General features: G+C 42.6%; 1 protein-coding gene across 4 annotated transcripts in view; it reads left to right on the top strand.

The window, feature by feature from the left end:
- The window catches only part of PLCB1 (phospholipase C beta 1), a 317,877-nt gene that overhangs the window by 210,686 nt on the left and 83,001 nt on the right, over positions 1 to 24,190 (top strand). For all 4 annotated transcript variants that reach the window (XM_050316645.1, XM_050316644.1, XM_050316647.1 and 1 more), the window contains exons 10-14: positions 8,821 to 8,967; positions 14,912 to 15,069; positions 18,134 to 18,216; positions 23,441 to 23,525; positions 23,995 to 24,172. In XM_050316645.1, the coding sequence (XP_050172602.1) occupies positions 8,821 to 8,967; positions 14,912 to 15,069; positions 18,134 to 18,216; positions 23,441 to 23,525; positions 23,995 to 24,172 (651 nt within the window). The remainder of the gene's footprint in view (positions 1 to 8,820; positions 8,968 to 14,911; positions 15,070 to 18,133; positions 18,217 to 23,440; positions 23,526 to 23,994; positions 24,173 to 24,190) is intronic.

Below are 24,190 nucleotides of genomic sequence, written 5' to 3'. Positions count from 1 at the left end.
TCAATTAATTTAAGCATAAATTCTGGCCATTTGTAGGATTGATTGTATGGTTAGATTTAGTTATGGATACAAGTGTTCATATATTTGATTCCATGCATGGTTTAACTCTTCCATCAATGTCTTGATAATAAAATGTCCTTCCAATCCATTACTTTTTTTTTTAATCACATTTTTGGTGCAGTTCTGTTCTCTGCATCTCATCTACTTTTCAGGGTGATAGATTTCTAGGCATCTTCTTCCCAATTCAGCTCTGTATTTTAGGTTTTTCTTTGCTCTAGTGATTAGTCATGTAGCTTGGAATTATTGTACGTGTGTTCTCATTTGATGTGTGTCCCATTTACCTGGTTCATTACAGCTTTACCCTCTTGTTTTGCTAACTACTACCAGAGAACTGTCTGTTCTGTGTTGTTGATTCTGCTTTTTTACTTTATTAAAGACTTTATGCAACCAGACCTACTGCTGATCAATGTGTCAGCCTCTGGATTTTTTATGCATTTAAGCTTTCAAATTCAAGAAGCCCTAATCTTCTAGTCTGACCTCAGTTTATTTCTATCTGTGCTTTTTGCAGATTAGTTTTTCCAATAAGAAAAAATGTGAATTTAGAGAACTTCATTAAATGCTTCACTAATGTTCAGATACCTCAATTCAGACCTATTACCCTTCCTCTATTTATTAATTGGATAAGACTGTCTGATAGGATGAATTTTTGCCTTTACTGATTGTTGAGAAAACTGCTCAGCTGGAGGAGTTACCGCCCATTTCTGCCTGGGGTGTGTAAGTGATGGTTGGTATGCAGATATTTTGGTATATCTGTAAATCCTAACCTGAGGCCTGAGAGTCTTTAGATCCTCAGTGTTTTTTCTAAACCAAAGCAGCACTGACATTCCTGGGGTAAAGTCCAGCATCTCAGTGGTGGAGTTGAGACATTTTCAGTCTGGGCTGAGGTTGTACCATATTCTCTCCTTGTGATGACTTTGCCATGAAGAGAATGTCGCTTGGACAATGCAACAGGACACTCCTGCCCTGCCCTAGTTTGCAAAACTGAATCCACACAGAAATTCCAGTTACACAGTGGCAATAACAGTAACAGCATGTGTGTCTGGAAAGCCAAACAGGTTTCCGCATCACTTCCCAAATCACTTGGATGCAAATGCTGCGGAGTGTCATCAGAGTGGCTCTGGCACATCGTGTCCCACACAGTGTGGATTTTATGTAAATTCGTCCCTGTGAACTTCTCTGCTGGCTCACAGAGCTGCAGAGCAGAGAGTAGCTAATGTGTGCCCAGTGTCAAGAGACACACCAGGGGTACATGCATCCTACTCAACGCTGGGCATGAAATTTTAATACCTAATGAGCTGGAAATTGCAGTGCTGGTTTGTGAGATAGAATTCCCACTGGGACACGTTGCACAGGTCTCTCGCAGGATTATCAGCTATCTGCTTTACTTGTAGGGTTCTAATCTTCGAGTTGAGAGGACTACTCAGTTGTGTGGGATTACAGCAAGTGTGATTCATGCTGCAGATTGCATTGGAATAGACCTGATTTTGCTGTCAGACAAAATACTGCTGCAATTCTGTGTCGCTGACTGGGAGATGTGAGGCACCGATTTATCGTCTCTCTTCCTTTTCTGTTTGTTTTCTTTTTTACTTTTATAACATCTCCTGGCACAGTTGTACTTTCCGGTTACATTCTGAGTGGATAACAGCCCGGGTGTAAACAAAGGGAAAGCACTATGGAGTTTGCAAATATATGGAAAGAAATGTTTAAGATCCATGTGGCCGAACCTGTTGACAGTCTACAAGCAAATACACATTTTAATTGTCGTGCAAAACATCCACAGATTTTAAGGGACAAGCAAAGGCTCTTTGATGTTAAAGTTGCAACACTTAAGGTGCAAAGAAAACTGTGCAAATGAGTGGTCTTTTCTGCTGTCAGTTGTGCCTCTCTTGTTTTCTGTCCCAAGCCTGCTCAAAGGACTGGAAGGCTCCTTGGAGCAGGTTAGGCAGACTCCAGGGACAATGGAGTAGCTGCACATCCAGCGTACCTGACAAAACAAGGGGATGGAGTTCAGATCCAGCAGTTGGGTTGAGAGGTTTGCAGGGTTAGCTGCACTTCTGTATTTCCCCCAGACTGCTGCACTGCTGGGGGTTTGGTCTTTATCCTGGGCCTGCACAGAGGGCACTGAACTGGTGGAGAAGCTTCTTTTGGAAGCTCGACCCTACTGTGAACCCTCACGTCTTTTATCTTGTGCTTGGCATGGTGCTGCAGGTGCTGAGTCAGCAGGGGTTTGTTTATGTCCTCCCCTCGATGAGCTGGCAAGCTCCCAGGGACACACAAGCACTTCCACATCCACAACAACATGCTGGTCATGCTGGCACTCCGAGGGGATTGGGAAAGCAGGATCTTGTCAAGTTACCTATGTCTCATTAAGCAGCAGAAGAAGGATTGCTGTGTCAAAAGCAGGCTGTGCTTTTGCCAGCCCTGGAAGCTGCATGAGAAGAGTTTTACACGGGGCTGTTATGTGTGTCTGTGCTGGCACAGGGACTGTCATGGGCCCTGATCAGAGAAATGTGCTGGGTTCTCTGCATCTACTCAAAGAGGATGATGAAGAGACAGTAAGTCTGCTAGAGGAGCCTCTGAAAAGTATATTCACAAAGTAAAGGCTATCCTGTCAACCATTTCAGCTGGCTGGCTGCAATTCCTGTTTCGTGGTAAACTTGTGAGCACCATCTCCCAGGAAGGGGAATATTCCAGATCTCATAAACTGCAGAAGAAAACATTTTGATTTATGAGTGTTGACAAGATCTAAGGGCCATAGAAAAGAGGATTCACGTAATTACTGTAAATTTTGTGAATTTTCAGTAGATCGTTTGCCAGCAGTATGTCACCTGCCTGAAAGCACCTTCCAAGAAAAAAGGATCTCTGGGATAACTGAAGTGACTTCTGCTGTCTTTACAGCTGACCAACTGTTGACCAGAAAAAAACCTTGATATTTACAGGCAAAGTAACGGTTACATTTTTATGGGGTTTTCTTTAAACTGCCACCCAGGAACATTTATGTGTCTGATCCATTGTGGAAGGTATGGGGTTATGTAGCCAGAGCTAATATGGAAATACTGTGAAATGCTCAGAACTTGCCACTTCATTGTGCTTTTGGTTTTTTTTTTTTATCCCTTGTAACTGTTTTGGAGCAATCAGTTGGAGCCAGGGATGCAGAAAAAGATAAAACTGCTGCACAAACACTTCCCGTGTTTCATGCAATGAAGCTGATCACAGTCAGGAAATTCAGTGGAATCTCTCAGCATATTCCTCTTGTAGTAGGAAATTACTTCTCCTTCCTTCCAAATTTTAATGAAAAAATGCCAGATTTGATTGACCTCACTTGATTGTCAATCTAGGGGTTCTTTTTTTGGACTCTGCATGAATTTCACCACCCTGAAGTTTGAGGTGTCCTGTGGAACTGCTTGCTAAGAAACTGCTTCACATTTTGCTGCAGGTGAAACACTGCTGGGGACGTTTTTGGAATCCCCTCAGTGGGCTTCCTCTTCCTTTCAGCAGTAGTGATGTTTGGATGCAGCAGGTGTGACTATCGCTGGCAAACTCTCCACCAAGCGACTGGAAGATAAAGCTGAGCTTCCAAATCAGAAGGGCAGGGTAGAAAGGGGATTGCGGGCACCCACGGAAGGACTGCTGGAATGGGCAACTAAAGTGCAGGCAGAGCTTAAATCCTCAGCACAGAAGAGTAGTGCAGGGCTAAAGCCAGAACCTGGTTTGGATAGGTCTGTAGGAGTTTGGACTAGATTTGTGTTGTGAAATGATGGCAGGGGAACTTTGTGGTGTGATTAAGTGTCTGCATGGGCAAGCAGGCAGTCCTGATAGTGAGGGCACTGTGCCCTGCATTTCATACCTAGAAATGGGTAAAATGTTTAAAATACAGGGAGAAATCAAGGTCCTTTTCTTTTAAAAGCCTCTTTAGAGAATGGGTTTTGGAAGGTACGTAGGTGTATAAGTGCAAAGAGAGGCATATAAAAACATTTATAGACTTTCCAGTGGCTCTAGCTCTTGAAAGTTTTTAATTCAGGTACATTTGTAGAGTTACATCAAAGTTAAGATAATCTTTACACAAGTGTTCGGCTACACATTTCTAATTTTGAGGTGCGCAGAGTGTCTGTGACTAGGAATACATTAGACGCTTTTGTGTTTCTCCTCAGTACTTGCTCTTATATTTTCCAGACCCGTTCCAATGCACAGTAGAAACAATAAAATGGATCTGCTATTTATTTAGCAGGCACCAAACTTTATCTGGCCTTGACAGTCAAATCCCCTGTGGCTGACATTCATCACAAATTTCCTCGGTCCACTGAGGCCGGAGGCCAACACCGCACCTGAGCGGCTGCGGTTCGGAGCGGGAGCCAGTGGTTCTGACAGACACCGTGATTTATCCAGAGGGGCTGAGTGTGACGGACAAAAAGTGCAGGGCGTGACGAAAAAAGTGAAAAATGTGAGCAAAAAAGTGTGAAGTGCGAGGGGGAAGGTGGAAAGTGTGAGGGAAATAATGGGAAATGTGAGGGGGAAAGTGGAAAATGTGAGGGAAGTAATGGAATGTATGAGGGGGGAAGGTGCACTGTGTGAGGGGGAGAATGGGCAAAATGTGAGGGCAAAGTGTGAAGTGTGAGGGGAGAAAGTGAAAAGTGTGCGGGGGGGAAAGTGGAAAGTGAGGAGAAAAAGTGCCGAAGTATGATGGAGAAAAAAAGAAAGTGTGAGAGAAAAAGTGCAAAGTGTGGGGGGAAAAAGTGAAAATTGTGAGGGGAAAAAGGGCGAAATGGGAGGAAGAAAAAGTGTGAAGTGTGAGGGGAGAAAGGGCAAAGCGTGAGGGGAAAAGTGTAAGAGGAAAAAGTGCAGTGTGTGAGAAGGAAAAAGGGGAGATTGTGAGGAGAAAAAGGGCAAAGTGTGAGGGGGGGAAAGTGAAAAGTGAGAAAAAGGGCAAAGCGTGAGGGGGAAAAAGTGGAAAGTGAGGAGAAAAAAGGCAAAGTGTGAGGGGGAAAAACTGGAAAATGAGGAGAAAAAGGGCAAAGCATGAGGGGAAAAGTGGAAAGTGAGGAGAAAAAGTGCAAAGTGTGAGGGGAAAAGCGTAAGGAGCCCGAGAGGGAGAGGAGGATGAGGATGAGGAGCTCCTGCCCTGTTCAGTGTGAGGCATCCCAGTGGCACTGGGGGAAAGAGTTACGTTTTGAACATTTAAATTGGCCAGACACCACAGGAAAAAGGAGGCATTTTTATGTTTGTGTTGTTTAGGTGTTTTAATAGAGCACTACTGAGTGGCCCCATAGGGAGAGAAATTCTAATTAATCAGATAAATTAGAGAAGGCATATTTGAAGGGAAAAAAAAAAAAAATTCTAGTGCTGGCAAACTCCAAACCCTGCAGAGGGAGGGATCTTGCTGAGGGCTGTAGCTGCTGACATGGCTTCTGCTGTGGTCACATCTGCGTGTGCTCTGCTCCGTCTGGCTTTTCCAGCATGGCTGAAGGAGTCAGCTGGAGTCTCGTCCTTCATTGCATTGCGCTCGGGGTTATTTAGCAAAATCTGGAACCAAACACTACTGAAGGTGGTGGTAACATTTCTGTAAATGCCAGTGAGTTTTGGGTCTGCCTCTGTCCTGACAAGAGACATCAGATCAGACAATGATGAGTACAAAAGTCAAGCCTATTAACTCTACAATTTTAACTATGTGAAGCACACTGGATATTTTGAAAGTGTCACCAAATTTTAGGGCTCAGATAATTTTAGCCAAAAAAAAAAAAAAATCAAACAAACAAACAAACAACAACAAAAAACCCAAAACCAACCAAACAAAAAAACATATGAGGATCTGTCATGTCTGTGTCTTTGCCTTATATTGTCTCTTGTCTCTCTAACTTTTTATATCTAATTAAATCTTTCTAATATATACCTGAAGATAAAAGGTGACAGCTGTAATGGAAAGAACTGATCACATATTACTTTTTTCTGTGGCAAATTTGTAGCATGCTTAAGGAAACAGAGAACAAACCTTACCAGTAAATTGAGGCTATTTTGTTTTGCATGAGTGTCCACCGAGGGTCATCCTCACTGCAGTCGACTTCAGAATATCATTGACAATGGTCACAAACAATGTACTCTTTAATTTCCAGGATACAAAGCCCCTTTGACATCTGCCATCTCCGTTCTGCGGAGAAAACCTCACTGGTGCAATATTGGTTGTAATTGAACTTGCAAATTGCTTCACTTTCTGAAATGCTGACTGCTTAATTATGATGGGGAAAATAGCATTCTCCAGCCGTAAGCTCAGACAACTGTGTAACTCAGAAAGTATCTAATTATACGTGTGGATAATGCTTGCTGTGATTTATGCTAATACCAGTGCCAATGCACAGAAGGAGCACTCTGCAGACCTTGTCTTACTTCAGCGGGGAAGGAAGCAAAGAAGCAGAGTGAGCCACAAAACAGAGGGAAGGGAGGAAGTGCAGGCCTGGGCTTTGCTTCCTGTTATTGCAGAGGTGCTCAGGTTCACCCAGACAGGCTTCAAGAGATTGTGCAGTTCAGCTCCCAGCTTAACCCACAGGTTTTCCGTGGGCTATTATCCACTCAGTTAGTTTATCCTCAGCTTCAGATCTCCATCTGAAAAATAAGGACTGCAAGGCCCCTGTTTGTCAGGTACACGCTGAGGATTAAACACAGAGATCACTTTGAGAACCTTGAAAACCATGTCTGTATGAACCAGCCTGACTATCCATGTGACCAGTGGAAACCTTTTTTTCTGAATAGGGTGATTATGATGCCACAGGTTTTTGGGGGAATTGTGTGTATGAAAACTACTACATTTCATTTTAGCCTAGAGCAGAATTGACAGGGAAACCCTCATAGTCTGGCTGGAAGGACACAGAAGACCACAGATACTGAAGATGACTCTGGCTGAGCTGTCTCAAACATTAGGATCTTCAGCTCTATAACGTGACATGGCTTTGCTGGTTCCCTGTGTGGCAGCTATCCCCTTTGGATCTTAACTGTTTTTCCTGGCATGATGTAGTTTGCATGGTATGAATGCACACCCCAGACCCTGTCTGTGGCCCAGTGAACTTGGTGCAGAGTTCTCAGGTGGATTTTAGGTTAGGCTAACTCCATGATAGCACCTGATGCTGTTGGCATTCTTAATGTTCCTCGAGGTAGGTTCATGCAGCAGAAGAGATACTCCTAAATCCTCAGTTTTGGGAAAAACCTCAGTGGTGGGGTTTTTCCCCAATTTTCACCATCTCAAAGTTTTTCTGTGAAAAGGAAAGTCTGTGGATGATTGGTTACTCTTTAGCAAAGCAGCTGTGGAGCCTGACAAGATTGCACTCAGATTACAGCCTTAAAATAGTGGATGGTTTTCTTCCCAACAATCTTACAGTTGTCGTAAGAATGAATGATAATTACATTGCTCTGTATTGTCACTACAGTTCTTGTCACACGAATAACTTTGTTTAGTGCCACCAGTCTTGGGTTGTTATGAAAATGAGGATCTGCCCTTTAGGGCTGTTACATCTTCTCTTCTCTGATCAAGAGCCAAGTCCTCAGATCTAAGCACAGATTTTAAGTAAATGCTTCACATGCTATATTTGCATCATGTGGTTACAAGCTTTAAAAAAGAAAATTATGCAGGGTTGCCTGGTACTGTTTCATATGCTAGAAAAGTATGTGTAAGCTTATATGTTTTAGGGTAAAAAGAGAGAGCAGGAGTCAAACTGAAGTCTTCCATTTTTCAGTGCCACGGTCTGAGGGGTTTTTTTAACAGACACACTGTGCAGAATGTTTTGGGTTGGGGACAAGAGGTGAGGAATTCTCCTTGTTGAGAGTCACCCAGCACATAGATGCTTCCAGGTTCTTCAGAGATACAGCAGATCTGTTCTGCTGTGGTGCTGAATTAAGTAAAGCTATATGGTTGAGTAAATCAACAGATGGAATCCAAACAAAATAAAAAAAATACCAGGCAAGAAAAACTGTCTCTAATTTGTTCAGTGAAGCATTAATCTTCAAATATAGACTACTGGATTTTTTTTTTCCCGAGTCTAAATGTACAAATTGACACCCTAAAGTCAACTTTATGCAGAAGGCTTGACAGCAGAATTCATCCTGAAGTAATCAGCACAGCTCCACTGAGATCAGTGGTGATATTTAAGCTGAGGATAGGACTCCGCTTTCCAATTTGCCAGCAGCATACGAAATGATCATTTATGCTGGCACTCCAGTGAGAGAGGAGTTAGAAGACAAATATAAAAATTACAAAGCAGAGCTTAGTTCCCGCTTGAAAGGTGCTTCATTTAGTTTGTTTTGCTTTGCCTTGCAGTTCCGTTGTGTTCGTATACACACATTGAACCGAACTCAGGAGAGGTCAAGGTTACCTGTGTCTGTGGCTCTCGGCAGGTTTCTTGGTTTCCTCTGGGAAGTCTACCTTGTTTGCTCCCCAAAAGGCCCCTTTCCTTTATAGGCCTGGATTTTTTTTCTCTGTTCCTTCAGCCTTCTGTAGCTCTGATTGCCCTGTGCTCTTGATTTTCTGTAGGCACTGGCTGTGAAATGCTTTAACTGTGGTACAGCTAAAGGGAGGTGAGTTACCTGCGACTTACATGGCTGAAAATGAGGTAGTAGGAACAAAAGAATATATGGACAACTGGGTGAAGGCTGGGCTGGTGGTTATATGGTCTTTCACAGGTACCTTTGTGTAGGTGTATATTGAACTTAACATCTACTTGTCACAAAATCTGCCCTTGAAATTGACTGGTGCTTTCCCTGGATCTGTGTTTCTCTCAGGACAGATATCAGTGGATGGATTCATGCGATACCTGAGCGGAGAAGAGAACGGCGTCGTTCCACCTGAGAAACTGGATTTAAATGAAGATATGTCTCAACCACTGTCACACTATTTCATCAATTCCTCGCACAACACCTACCTCACAGGTACAGTGCTGGACAGATCCGATTTCTTATCTTACAGGAATTCTTAGCATGTTTCCAGTGGTATCACAAAATACACTAAAGCCATCAGCAGGAAACGATGATGGAGTTCAGCCTTCAGAGAAGCAGGAGTGGCTCTTGATTGGTGTTTTGGCCTCTGCACAACTGCATCAAATACACTTTTGTTAGCAGGTGAACAGCAGTCTGACCAGAAATTTTCCCTCAGCTTAGATAGGATTCCAGATTAAGGTCTATATTTGGGGAGGAGAATGAATGATGTACTTTTGATGGCAGCTGAACAAGCGTGCAGAGCAGAATATGGAAAACATCTTTGTAGCTAATAAATTTGCCCCTAGACATTAAATCTGACAGTTTGTTAAGCTCCATGAAATTTTCTTTGATTCAGAGATTAGGGAGGTTCCAACATGGCACATAACTTTCTGACAGTCCGTGTATGCAAGGGGTGGAATTCTGCTCCCTGACTGCATCTCATATCTGAGCTGAAATTTTTAGGTGCTGTCGTGTTTTTTAAGAGGCTGAGCACCCAGAAGCTCCTGTTAATTTGAGTTACAGTCTGAACTGTATTGTTTGCACAGCAAACTGTCAACAATACTTTAAGATTCAGAAAAAACAAAAAGACAGTTTAGGAATTCAACTTTTGGCACTTGTTTTCTATGTAAGATACTGTTAACTTGTGAGAAAATGATTGTAAATTTACTATTTTAGTGTAGTTTATATAGGAACAAATGTTTTTGACAAGCAGACGTGCACAGGGAGTTCTGTCTCTCCTGTTTGATTTGATGTTTATTTTGTCATGTTTGATAGAGACTCAGCATTATGTCAAATAAAAAAAGTAATGCTGCACTAAGTGCTAAAAATGTGACTTATGCATAATGTAAGTTTTTTAATGTTATTGACAGACTGGCTTTAACTGACCAAGTTCTTCTGAATTGCCAGTATGCCCAAACATAAACAAAGCCCTGCAGTGGTGATGCCCAGTTTAAACAGACCTCGGGGGAGTTATTTTTGTCCGGTTTATGTTTGTTATAACAGTTTGTATGGCACCTTCTCGTGCCTTCATAAAGCGAATGAAGTGTCATTGTTTCCATTAGGTGCCATTTTTCAAAGGTTTATATCTTGCCTCTAAAAATGTGTTTTGTGCTAAAACTTGTCACATAAGTGTTTTGTTTGACAGCTGTTTTGTTTCCCTGAATTAAAAGAAGCGAAAATCAGCAGGGCCCCTTTTAAGTTATGATTCCAATATGCAGAAATTTATGCTCCTTGGAGGAGGGCAGACGTGGCCAAAGCAAAAGCAGTTTTTAACTGTGATGTTTTGCAGGCCTCTTACCTCCAGCGTGGACTTTGTGTTCTGTCAGTGAGGATTAGGACCCACATAAGCCAAATGCTGCAGCTTTACACAGATTTTCTGGGAGACGGCAGTAAAGCTGTTTCACAAATGTGAGGAGCACAGGCCCACGGGGAGGTTTAAAGACGGTGCAGTTTAAGGTTGATCTGAAGAGATAAAGCACTTTCCTCCCCTCTGCCAGCACGAATTTATAGCCAGTACCATACCATGGATTTTTGTCAGGGTTGGTCAGGACAGAGGTGTGATCCAAAGGTCTAGAGGCACAGAAGTCAAAGAACAGAGAATTAAGGATGGGAATTCCTGATTAGTCCAACCTGTTCTAGATTTTTTTAACTGCACTGCAAGTGACCTCACGTGTTTAATTATTTACCTTGACACTCGCTAAGCTTGCTTTGACTTGTATGTGAAAGTCTGCAAATCATCTCAGATTGCATCTACAGGTTTCTCTGCCTGCATTTCTAAGTAACTTCAGAAGCTACATTTGGAAATACAATCTTCAACCCTTTAATTTACCATAATATTCCTGGCATAGTAAACTGAGGGGAGTAAATCAGAAGTTTGAAACTCTTTCCAGTTCCTTCTTACAGGGAATTTTCACATTGACAGGCCCAAAACACAAGCCCTTCCCTTCTCAGTGGGTTCATTATGTTTGGTAGATGTGTGGCCGCTGGCCAGCGATGGGATTAAATGATCTGGTGCTTATCCGTTTATTACAAAAAATGACAGCCTAGACCAGGTACAGCAATCCCATTCCCATTTGCTTTCTTCCAACAGGAAGGTAAAATTAACATAATGAGTAGGGGCAGGCTATTTTTTTTCCCAAGCAGAGTTTGAAGGATCTGAACAAGTGGCCTTGGAAGGGGGAAGCACCTTTGCCCTCACTGAAGCCGTGAAATAGCAACTGGTCCTGTAATAATTATAAGGACAATAAGAAAACCATTCAGTCTGGCATTACTTTATGATCACTGTGCTTAATGCCCTCCCATTTATCTCTCCTTTTGTTAGTTTTTTTTTAACCCAGAAAAAGCACGCACAAAGAAGCAACATTATAACATAAAAAGAAACATGTACACACTCTGAATTTATTTTTAATTACACTGATCATTTTCCTTGCCTTTAGTAGAAACCCTTGGCAGTACATCAAGTCCTGATTATTTATTTAGGAGTGTTACTGCTTTCTTTTTCTTAGGGAAATGTGATTTTCAAGAACAAAGGTAAAAATCTATGAAGTAAAAAGTGATTTATAGTTAACCTGGGCTAACTTAAAGAAATATCATCTTCTGCAAACTTTTTTTTGCTGTCTCTCATCTTTTTTCTCACTGGTATTGTATTTATATCTTTATTCCTATTAACCCTTAAAGTGCAACTCTGCCTTTTTCTGGTGCCTCACCAGTCTCACCTCAGGTCACCTCAGGTCACTGCTGTTGTCATGAGCCTTGAATACATATTTTGGCTAAAAGAAAAAATAATATCAGCAGTAGGTGGCAGAGCTGTCAGCTGAGCACAGGTAGCTGGTGTGGGACTATCCCATCCACCCTCAGCATCTGCTTCCCTGCTTACAGTCCAGTACTTTCAGTTGATTTTAGGAAAATGTCCCATGAGGGGCATGTTCCCTTCTTTACTGCTGCTCTGACCTCTTCTCCACCAGCCTCCAGCTTTTCTGTTCTCAGCAGTTCCTCAGTGCTGACTGTTGCTGCTTGTTATCTACGTTCAACGCTTGCTTGAAACCTCCTTCACCTCCAGAGCCTCCAAAACAGTGCCTCTGCAGTTTCCAAGCTGGAAAGCACCATATGGGAGGGAAGGAAAGCTGGGTGATGCCTGCTTCTGAGCATGTCATGCCACCAGCAGCAGTTTTTGGCTGGCTGTTGTGTTAAGCTCAGAAAGGTCTGGCAGGTTCCCTTCCAACCCCATCAGATCATTCCTGATGGAGGACTGAGATACACAGAACCAGTAGCAGAACATGTCACAGTGTGGGGTCTGATTCGCTTGTCCTGCGTGTGGCAAAACAGCTCAGGAGGGAAATAAATTCAGATAAATGTGCTGTGTGTGAAAAACCTTCGCTGCCAGCACCTTCTGTTGCTGCTGGAGTCAGGTCAGCTCCCAGCAGTGCGGGCCCTGAGCTTGCACACCGCACACCGATCCAGAGCTCCCACTGCTTTGCCAGGCCTTGCCTGGAGAGAGGAGGTGCGGCAGCTCACGTTTGTGCCCTGCAAAGGGGGGATATGGACACTTCGTGCTGGGACAAGGTGGGGCTGTGGCTGGGCAAGGGGGCCAAAGCAGCCTCTGTTGCCAGGGTAGTGAAGAGACAGGCGGTTCCAAATATTCCCCAGTTTGGGGGACTAAAAAAATCTTAAAAGTGGCAACTACATTCTAAACCCACTTGGGAGAAGTGGTGAAAGGACCTAGCAAGGATGTGCTTACTGAGCAGCTCAGTGTTACAGAAGTGTGGAAGTGCTCTGGATGGGGAAACCTAGCCCATGTCCTCAGCTTGGATCAATCAGCACTGGCTCATTTTCCACAGTGTCCTGTCAGGTGTCATTTGGCCGATGATATTTTTCAGAAAAGCGAGTTTTTGTCAAAATCCATTTCTCCTTAGCCCATACAGGGTGATGGGATGCAAATGTGATGGTATTACTGTAGGTGCTGTTTGTTTTATAGCAGGGAATACAGAATGCTTTCAATTTCCAGTATTAAAACATTAATCAGGCTATTAAAAATATCCTGGAAGTGTTCCCTTTAGTGTCTGTGTGATCATATTGCAGAAGGCAAAAGGGATACTTTGGAATAAGTGCAAATAGAGACTCACACAACAGGAATTTCTAAATAATATATGCAAAAAACCATTAGAGGGAACATTCCTCTTATTCTATATTTCAGAAAAATTGAAAGCTATGGAAGAGTTTTAAAATATGTGCTGGCATTTTGCACTCTGCCTGGGAGTCTTTCTGAAGATTGTGTGGTTTGGAGGTTGGATACCCTCTTATCCTTTGTGGGAATCCTTCCAAAATGCCTGAGCCTTATTAATAAGGCACTGTGGAGAAGTGTCATGGCAAGTGATGCATGTCATGATTTACTCAAGCACTTTTGAAGGTTGAAGATCTTATCACTTAGCAATGAGAACGACCAGGGCTCTCTCAGGAAGTAGAGTTTGTGAATCACAGAATAGTTGGTTAATCCAAATCCAAAATGCTTTGAGGGGAAAAGAAGAACAGCACTGGAACAGTTTTCTAGGTGAATGTAGCTCAGTGGATCCATGTTTTCAGAGCTTTCCAGCACTGGCCAGTTTCTTCTGTTATTAACAAGTGTTGCCCGCTGGCTCCAGCAGGAGCTGGGAATTCTTGTGGATTTGAACAGGAGCAACGTTAATACCTCGTGGAGTATTTGTGATTGCTGCTGCTCCTGTATACAGACAGAAGCAGGAAACAGGAGTTTTCAAATAGAAGGGGTTTTGTTACAGTTTTTAGTAGAAGGTAAAAACAGAGTAAAAGCAGACGATGCCATTTTGTGAAGCAAATCCCAGATGTGTGTTTCCCAGCAGAAAACCTAAACATAGAACCACAGAGACAATAAAATGAGGATTAGAGTAATCTGCATTATATTATGTGCCAGTCTAGATGAAGTATTTATAGGTCCCCCATCAGCAAAGAATCTTTACATAAATTAACTTCATCCTTAGAAAGAAAGTGAATTCCCTTCAAGAAATCCAGGAAGATCTACTCAGGAAGTTTGTTAGAAAGCAGGAAACTGCATCCATTTTCCTTACATCTGAAAGAAGCACTGAGCCATTCTTCCATTACCTCTCTGCTGCAAGAAATTTGTATCCATGTGACTGGAATCAAACCTGTTGCAGCAGGTGAAGCCACCCTGGCTGGATATCCTTCCCTGAATCCAACTGGACTTCTGGGTTGGTTTGGATTGGAGTTTCTTTTTGTGGTTTTGTGTTTTGTTTTGGTTTTTTTTTTCTTAATAGTTCCTGAATTTGGGGCAAGGTGAGTTTTCCTTGTTTAGATTTATATTATGTCACTGTTGGGAGCTTTCAGTTACATTAAATTTCTCCCTACAGAATGCATCAGGAAATTTAACTGGCCACCTCAGTGCAGTGGTTAGTGTATTAAATATTGATTTGAGACCCGATAATGGTACCATTAGTGACTGCAGGAGGTTTGCTTCATCTTGGACTAAACTGTGTTGCATGTTGTGAGAAAATGTGATCTTGGTGCCCTGAGTCGCATCTGAATTTTACCTTGCTTCTCAAGGCATAACAAAGTCTTGTCCAGCTAAGCCTTTTAAATTATTATTATTATTATTTTATTTCATGCGTTTGGTGCTGTCTGTCAGAAGTTTTTGAGCTGAGTTCAGTTGGGTTATTTCTGCTCATTCATACCTGGCTGAGGGTAGAATCCCAACCACGACACCAACTGTGCCGAAGTTATTTCCATTGCGTTTTCCTGTGCCTTTGAGTCTTATTCTTCTCAGCCGAGGATAAAAGCTGCTGTTAACTCCAATTATTGTTAGACTGTTTGTATTTACTCCCGAGGCCCCAAACGACTTCCCTTTCTTCCTGTTCTCGTGCTGTCACAGCTGGACAGCTGGCTGGCAACTCCTCGGTGGAGATGTACCGGCAAGTGCTGCTGTCGGGCTGCCGCTGTGTGGAGCTGGACTGCTGGAAGGGGAGGACAGCGGAGGAGGAGCCTGTCATCACCCACGGGTTCACTATGACAACTGAAATATCCTTCAAGGTACGGCAGGACGGCAGGACAGCGCACTGCTGCTCGGCAGCCTCAGCCTCAGGGGGGTCTTGCGTGTGAGACAGTCACCTGAACGTCGCTGCACAGGGATGGGGATGTGAGGGAAAAGAGGAGATTTCAGAGCGTGTGCAGAGTCATTGGAAGAGGAGAGTTGTAGTGTTTGGATCTTGCACAGGCAGAGGTTCCCGGTGATGATGGCAGTGGGAGGAGAGGGGGTGATGTGGCGTGGTAGCAGTGCCATCTGGGGACTGGGCTCCGTGCCCAGGGCTGTGCTCCTGTGCACGTCCCTGCAGGGGATCTCACAGGGAGAGGAGCAGGGCAGGCCTCAGCCAGGGCTGGAGGAGCAGGCAGTGCCAGCACAGCCGGGTTTGCACGCTGTCAGCAGGGGCTGTGCAGGACTGGTGTGGGTTACACTCCGTAGCACACAGCAGGGAGCAGAGGAAGGCCACGAGGATTTGAACAGCAGTACCCAGTGCATCAGTTCACTCCTTTCCTCTTCTTTGCCTGCTGAGTGGGAGTGGGAGACAAGAGTGCTGAACTGAGGCAGGAGACAGCAGCTATCATGGAAATCTCTACAGCTTGCAAGCCTTTAAATCCCTGTGAGCAGAGAATATGCTGCTCGTGCCCGGATGAACAGGTTCCATCCACAGGGTCCAGGCACTCAGCATTGTGTTCACAAATTTAAAATATTAATAACAGTGTGTGTGCAAAATATTAATAATAGTGTGTGTGTGCAATGTTACCCTTGTCCCTGATATTTTGGATCAGATCCAAAGCACTGGAGGTTGAAAAAGAAAAATTAGTATCTTTGGAGATTGTGAGGGGATATTTGTGCCATTCAAACCCTGACACGTTGTCTGTATTACTGAATTTCGTCTTCCATTTCCTTTTTCTGTAACAGAAGGCAGATACTGGACCCTTAGCAGTAAACTTACATTGTTATCTTTTTATTCCTAAAGATGTTATTGATCCAAGGTGTTAGAGGGGCCACGGTGGAGGTGTTTCCCTGTGGCATTAAGACTGGGAGTCAGCACAGCTTATAATGATATATCAGGGCATCATTTTTGAAGTGTGAAGAAATAATTCTTCTTTGTCTGAGGCACTAACTCACCGTGGAAACGCATTTCTCGACTCAGCTGTGTGCAGGAATATGTGGGAAAACGTCCATTAGTGACTTAGGTTATGTGACAGGGATTAACTGTGGCTTCTGGGCTGGCCACAGCTTTGAGGTGTCTCCCACACTTGAAGCCTGAGTTGTTGGGCTGAGGTTTTTTTGTCTTCTAGTGCCTTCCTTTAGGAGGAAAACCAAACAATACTGCCACACAAACACAACACCAAATTCCACTTGCATCAGAACACTCCTTTTTTTTTTTTTTTTTCAACTTCTTTTCTCTGATTTTTCACTGATGGAGTTAATCACAGGAAAACGTGAAACAGCCCTCAGCCCTCTTGCATGTTTGTTACTGACTTCCTAGTTGTGTTTATGTGCAGCCAATTATGTTTATAGGCGTGGGGTTTGATTGCTGCAAGTCCTTTAATTAAGGAAGATGGCTCTCAACTGCTTTGGTCATGAGCAGGAATTTAAAATAAAGCTAATCTGATTCTTGAAAGGATCATTAGCAGGAAGGAGGATTATGCCTGGATATTCATATGTCGAACCCTAGGTATTGTGTTTGCAGGAGAAGTAGTGGAAGGCATTTTAAACCTCCTCAGGAATATTTCATCTGTCGCTTCAGAGCCCGTGTTTTTCTCCCCATGGAAAAATGCTGATCTCTTTTCAACACTCCCAAGTGTTCTGCTTGGCTGGGGAGGAGCGAAATGGCAGTGAAATAATGTGTCAGAAGTGTGTGAATCAATTCACAGTGGAGCATCCAATTCACTCTTGGAGCATTTGCCTTGACATCTGAAGGCAGTGCAAGCCCGAATCACCAGCACAGACCTTTCTCCACTGAACCAGTGTCTGAGCTTGTCATCCCCAGACCTCATCAGTGTTTGCCCTTCTAGGTTATTTTCCCCACTCATGCAGGACTTCAGCCCCTTTTGCAGCTGGGAAGGCAGTTGAAAATAAATGTACCACAAGAAGGTACCAGAAGCTCAGCTTCTTCCAGAGGAAGTGGATTTCTTGGTGTTGCACTCCTCAATGGAGCCTTTAAAAGTGCAGAGAAAGAATAAAAGGAATCCCCAGAGAAAGCTTGTTTAAAATAAATAGATCTTTTAGGTTTTAGTCATCCTTATGGGTTCTTATAAACACCAGAGTGTGAGGCTCTTGTAAACTCCAGAGTTTGACAGCAATGCATGTGGAAAGTCTTCGGTGTTTTATGTTCTTCTGAAAAAAGATTTGTGTTCCAAGGGGGAGACATTTCATCATTTGTAACAGTGAGAGCACTACTATGTTGTGCAGCCCACTAAAATCAGCGTTAGCAAATGACTTTTTTACTGGATTTCCACTTTCCATCAGAGCTGAAAGGAAACTTTACGGAAGTTTCGGTTCCTGAGTGCTCTGTTTGATGATGACTGCACAGCCAACTGTTTGATCTGAGTGATGTTTTCTTTTCTTTTTTCTCCCTTCTTTTGCCTTGAAGGGATTTCTGCCATCAAAAAAAAAAAAAAAAAAGAGGGAACTAAAATTTGTGAGTCAGAGTAACTGAGGATTTTATGGATCCGTGCTTGTGCTGATGGTTAGGAGATGTGCCTTTGTCAGAGCATGTTTATTGTAATGCAGAACAGGACATGAAAGTCGTGGCTCCAGGCACGGAACAGCTCCACGCAGAGACCGGGTTTTACATTTAAACTATTGATTTTGGCAGGCATAAGTCATTTCTGGAGGAATGTGGTGCTGGAGACCCGTCAGGCGTTTTTGAGATTTGATTACGGTTCGGGTTGAAAAATCTGGTTGTGGCAAAAGCGCATCCAGAGCTCCCTGGGATGTTCAGAGACAAAGGTCTGATCCCAGGGAATGATTTCAGACCTCCTTGGGTCTTTAGTGCCTTAAGGGATTAAACCACTGTTTCTTTAGAGGCATAAATTTGTAACTGTGTTTATTTTGATTCTTTAGGAAGTAATAGAAGCTATTGCTGAATGTGCGTTTAAGACGTCGCCCTTTCCAATCCTCCTTTCCTTTGAAAACCATGTGGATTCGTAAGTAATTACCGCGTTTCCTCGGATGGTGTTTCGTTTTTTTATAAGGTCTAGGCATGGAATTGTGGACCCATTTGTGACAACTTCATTACAGGACACCAACAACAGCCCTTACCCAAAAATAAACTTGTAAGATCAGCCCAAGTAACCGAGACGATCAGGATGAACTGGACGTGTTCTTAAAAACCTGCCTGAACGAGGACCTTTCCTGTGAGAGAGTTTGAGTAATTGGGAATGTATTTTGTTAAATTTACAGTCTCGGTATGTCCTGCTGGGATGTAGCAATGCTGCCAAGAAAACAGGTCAGGATTTCACCTGCTGGAGACCCTATTCTGTGCTAGAAGCATAATCTGAGCACAGAATTCGTTCTGTTTCTCCTGGGTAGAAGTAGAGGCCAGAACCATGGATTTCTAGGATTGCAAAATAGGTGATGTGGATGGCCAGGAACTGTTTGTTTCTGCCAAAAAATAACAGTTTGCATAAGTTGTGGATGTTTTTTTTCATTTTCTTTGTTTCAGTTACAAAGAAAGGACAGTTTTTCTGTGTAAGAAGAGAAAAACTTCAGGCTTTGTCCCAGTGCTCTATATCATAGTTCTAATTTTTCTTTTTTCTCTTTATTTTTAAGTTTGACATTGGTTTTGAATGCAGAGACCACAAGGTTCAAAGTGGGGTGACACTGGCACATAACACGTACCTTAACTTGAACTGCCTCTTCCCTTCTGGTGTTTTTTTTTACTGAATGAAAACATTTTCAACACTTCTGGGGCCAATTTGGACTGAGAAACTCTTTCTTTTTTTTTTTTTTTTAATGTGAAGCAAAAAGCAATCTTGGGTGGCAGCTATGAATGATTTGAGACAAATCAGAAAAGATGTTGGCACTTTTGTTTCTTGCAGAGGAAGAGGGTGAGGGCTAACTGATTTTCCAGCTATTCCAGGGTGATCTGCTTCTATTTTAGGAAATTAAAGAAGGGAAAGAAATTTATAAAATAAACTCCTGTCAGATGGGTAAGCCACGTACAACAGTGGCTTAAAAACTGTAAGATGAAACCCTGTCCAAATTAAAGATGGTGTGATGCTGCAGGAATGTGACAAGGAGGGAACAGGGCTACCGCTGTTTCACTCTGATCTTTGCAGTTTGCCCCACAGAAACCATTGGACCCTTCTCTCCAGAAATCTCCAGTCATGGAATAATGAATTATCCTGATGTGATGTCCTTTCCCATGCCTTGCTATGACAGGTTTTTAGCACAGCAAGTTCGCAAAACCAGTACCAAATATTTTCTCCTTCTGAGGCTCTATTGGTATTTATTATTTCCTGCAGTAGATCATCAGCCTCAGTGTGTACATTTTCTGGTTTTTGCTTTGGCTGAAAGTGATTTCTAGTTGTTTTACTGCCTGCTACAGTGATCCTCTCATCCCTTCACTGGTTGCTCGAGAAATCTACAGTCAGCCATGCCACTCACAGAAACCTTCACCTAATTTCATGGAATGCTCCTTTTTGTCTTCTCATTTGCTTGGAATGTTGTTTTACTCCTAGATCCCAGAGATGGACTTTGCCCTAAATGTTAACAAAAAGTGCTGATAGGTTTTATAGAAAAAAATCCCATTTCATCAGTCCCTGCTTCTGGGTGACCACTTTTTTTTTTTTTTTTCTGATTTTCAAGTTACAAGAAGTCATTTTGTGAACGACCAGTGAAATTCTGGCCCCCTAGAAATTTTGGCGTTGGCTTCTTAAACAAAAATATGGTTATTAGCACATTGTGTAAATCACCTCCTTTGCTTTCTTTTGATGTGTTTCCTAGAAGGGCTCCTCTCCAACATCTTTTCAGCACTGTGAAGAATTTTCGTGTCCTTTACTCTCACTCCTCTGTTAGTATATTCTCTTTTACCTGTTTTTATACAGTGAAAGTTGTAGAAAAAGAGGCAAACACACAACTTTTAGACTACATAAAACATTATGTATTGCCGTGGTTTATACCGAAGTCAAAACGTGCACACTGAAAGAAGACAGGACTAAGAAAAGATGTGGTTCTGTCAAAAAATAGAAGAGTGCCCTGAAAATGCTGAAAAGACCTCAAGGAGACCTTGAGGTTTGAAATTGGGCTTGCAAGAAGATAAGCAATCTGCAAATCTGAAAGCAGACAGTCTATAATTAGAAAGGCACTGATGACATAGCAAAAAGGTTAAGTGATCCTTCAGCAGTATCCATAGAAGATTGCTTCCAAGATTAAATTTAATTACAGTTATTCATAGTGCTGGTTTCTTGCTGGAATTGTTATTTCAAATATTAACAGGAATTTTTTTTATCACTTCTTCATCCTACACTTTGAATTATTTTAGACTCTTCTGGGAAGCATCTGTGCCCCTGTCTTAGGCAGAGGAAGTATTTCTGCAGGAGTGATAAAAATGGAATGTTTGGGAGCAGGGGTTGTGCAGTTGTGCCAGAAGAGCTCTGTGATTGACCTTCCTAACAGGCATAGTGTAAACACAGTAAAACAAAGTACAAGCAATGCAGGGATGGCAGTGAAAACATTCCTTGATCTCCTTTGTATTTCCACATCTCCAGGTATCGTGTTGCCACTTTGTCTCCCCTTGCCCTGGCAGGTTTTTGGGGGGCACATATAATCAGTCTGTGTGCTGCCTGTCCGTGTCTGCACAGCAAAAACCACAGAGCAGATACAGTCAGCTCTTTTCAGGCTATCAACTTTCATTGCAGTACATGAGTGCTGAGAGAATTTCCAATAAAATAGAGGTGGACCAAGGAGTACCTGGGGTTTTTTTAATTCCTAACACAGTCAGGGGAACATATGGATGCAGAAAAGTTGGTGTTTCATCTGTTCCTCTGGTTCATAACTTTGAAAGAAGGGAAAATAAAAAGTGACTGGTATTCCAACTTTTAAAAACACTTTAGTAGTGATACATAATCCACTATGACTAATGAACTCTCTTGCAACAAAGCATACAGAGATTTATATATTAGGGAGAACACCAAAAAAACTACCACACAGTTAAAAGCTGGCACTCTTAAAATATTTTTTAATTTCCTCTTAGGAGCTGATAAAAATATCTGTACATATAGTCCAGTTCACAAAGACAAGTAATTTTGTAGTGTCGAGATTTTCCTCCTTTGGCCTTATTTACTACCACAAGGCTTTTTATACAGCATTAGAACCCATTAGTTTTTCCCATAATTTTCCTTCTTTCTGCCTCTGGGATGCAGTGACATTGGAATTTATACACTGAACCAACATAATGTTGCATTACATTTTTCTCGTTTGCAAAAATGAAAGTTCTCGCTGTGCTCTCATTGAGGTAAACATGTAATTAAACACAGGAGAGCAGAAGAATTTGTTCTAGCTGTGATGATAGCTGGAAATTTATTGGATTTAACTTACCCCTTTTTTTTTTTTTTTTTTGGATTCTTATAGAAAGGGGGGTTTTTTTGGAGTTGTGCCCATTTAAATATGATGATGTCACATCTAATTACTACGGTTTCAATAAATGTGCTGAGATGATTCAAAGGGATGTGCTTTGAACTGTCTGGATTCTAAGAGCAAATTCAAGATGCACACTGGTGGAGAAGAGTGGAATAAGATTCCTTCTAACGACCCATAGATTTTCTCCTCCATACCCGCTGCTTGCCGGAGTGAGGTGCCTTTGTTTCCCTTGGCAGCCGGTGGCTACATGTAGCCAACACAGTTCTCTTATCCTGATCTGTTCTTCCCATCTCCCTCTCCTCTGTGGGTTCCCAGCTCCACTGCCTCGCTTGTCTTCCTCTTCATTTCCCATCCTCGGCCAAAAGTGGCTTTTCTCTTTCCCCGCAGAGCAGCCTGCGTGCCAAAGGCACATCCAGGAGTGTCTGTGGGGGTTTGAACTGGCCTTGGGGGGCAGGGGAAAGCCCTCTCGCAGTGTATGTGGTCAGTGACTGAGCTGACAGCTGGTTCACCCCATCTCTGCCTCCAGGGGCATCCAGAGTGCCGATCCCAGGGAAGTGGTATTTCTGCCCCAAATGCCTTTATCTGAGCCCTGCTCTGGCCACACTTGCCCAGTGAACTGGTGACCAACCAGGGGCGTGGCGATGGTTCCTCTCCTGGTTTGCAACAGAAAAACGAGCCCTTTTCTGTCTTTCCTATATATACCCAGCTCTATTTTGTCTTAAAAAAAGAGCTCCATGGCAACACAACAGCTTACCCCGTGCCTGTGTCTGCCATAATGAGCCATAGGTGAGGAAGTCCTATGGAGGGATATAATCCCTCCTTTAAGCGAGGCTTCCCAGCAGAATATCAAAAAAGAGACTCTTTGGAGGAGACCTAAGCTCAGATGTTACAGGTTTTAAACAGGCACACAGAACAAAAATACACAGTGTCTAAAATTAGAAAGTGACTGAAGCACCGAGCTGCATTTTCAGATGATTTGAGTAATATTTCTGAGCTGCCTAACCTGTCTTGAGTCTAAAACCTCTGTCACTGATATGCAGGAATTGTTCCATCCTTTGCTTGTATTTTGGGAAAATTCACTACAGGGAGAGTTTACTGAGGTGCAGTTTACTTCTAGAGGGTGGCGTGAAAACTGCTGAAGTAATTTGCTGTGATAAAATTTGACACTGTATCTGATTTTAGACAAAATTAAAAAATTTTAAAAAAGGAATTTGACCCCATACCCAAATTAGATTTTGGGACAAACCCAGCCCAAGTAATTCTTCTGCCCCTTCTTCTGTGTGGCTGTGCTTTATAGAGACACAGAGGTCTCTGAGAGAGGGCAGGGGTTCCCTTGGCCTGGGAAATTTAGGACACCTGCACTGGAGACTCTTTTCTGGGTAACTGGTTTGGGGTTTTATGCCTTAGGTCAGGTTTGACCAAAAGGATAAAATCCAATTGGGATGGTGGGGTATTTGAGAAGAATGCCAGGCATGTGTATACAGTAATGGAAGGGGAAAAGTATTTAAACTTTGAATAAAAACGTTACCTGAAAGAGGCAAATTCATGTTACAGTTATTTCACTGTTATTCAGTTGACCAGTGCCTTTACCTCATGTGTGATCCTTTGGATAAACTCTATCAGAGGAATCAAAATAATTGAATGATATATTTAGGTCTCTCTAAAAAACTCACAGCAATTGCAGTGGGAAATTATATCTAGTTTAGGCCTATTAAATATTCCATTACTGCTGCTTTCACTCTGTAGCATTAGTAGAACTCATTTCTTTCTTTCTTTTCTTCCCCTCAGCCCCAAACAGCAGGCAAAAATGGCAGAGTACTGCAGATTAATATTTGGAGACGCATTGCTTATGGATCCACTGGAAAAATACCCGGTAATGTGGCTTGGGATTTGTCAGATCCCAGATGTCTGAGTGACTTTTTAGTGAAGTGTTTCAGCCCTGTCTCATTCTTCATATACAGCCTCTCAAAACAGAGTCTGAATGAGGGAGTTAAGCAACGTGAGCTGTTGGTGACTTAAGCGTCATTTTTTATGCAGAGGTTGTCCTGCTATAGTGAATTGTAATCTTCTAAATGCAATTGATCCTCATTTTATAATGTAGGCTTTCATATTTGAACTAATACTTATTTTGGGTTATTACTGTAGACATCTCATAAAGCATTTTTCTTCTTAAGTGCCCTCAGTAGCCTTGTTTTATTTAAGGTCTTGTGCAAAACCCATTTCGTTTTAATGGGGCTCACGGAGGTTACAAAACCATCCTGTGCCATGTGGACCCTAAGAAGTTGCCAGAAGCTTGTTTCTTTTAGTTCTAACAAACCTCTCTTCTTTTTTTCCCCTACAAGCTTGAAGCTGGGGTTCCTCTTCCAAGCCCCATGGATTTAATGTACAAAATCCTGGTGAAGAATAAGAAGAAGTCACATAAGTCAGCAGATGGAAGTGCGAAAAAGAAGCTGTCAGAGCAGGCTTCCAACACATGCAGTGATACATCCAGTATGTTTGAACCTTCCTCCCCCGGAGCAGGTATGAGTTGAATCTGCA

Source organism: Myiozetetes cayanensis, unplaced genomic scaffold (genome assembly GCF_022539395.1).
Source record: "Myiozetetes cayanensis isolate MyiCay16 unplaced genomic scaffold, myiCay2020 scf2-11, whole genome shotgun sequence".
In the NCBI taxonomy this organism is placed as follows: Eukaryota; Metazoa; Chordata; class Aves; order Passeriformes; family Tyrannidae; genus Myiozetetes; species Myiozetetes cayanensis.
This window is presented reverse-complemented; position numbering and strand designations above follow the sequence as displayed.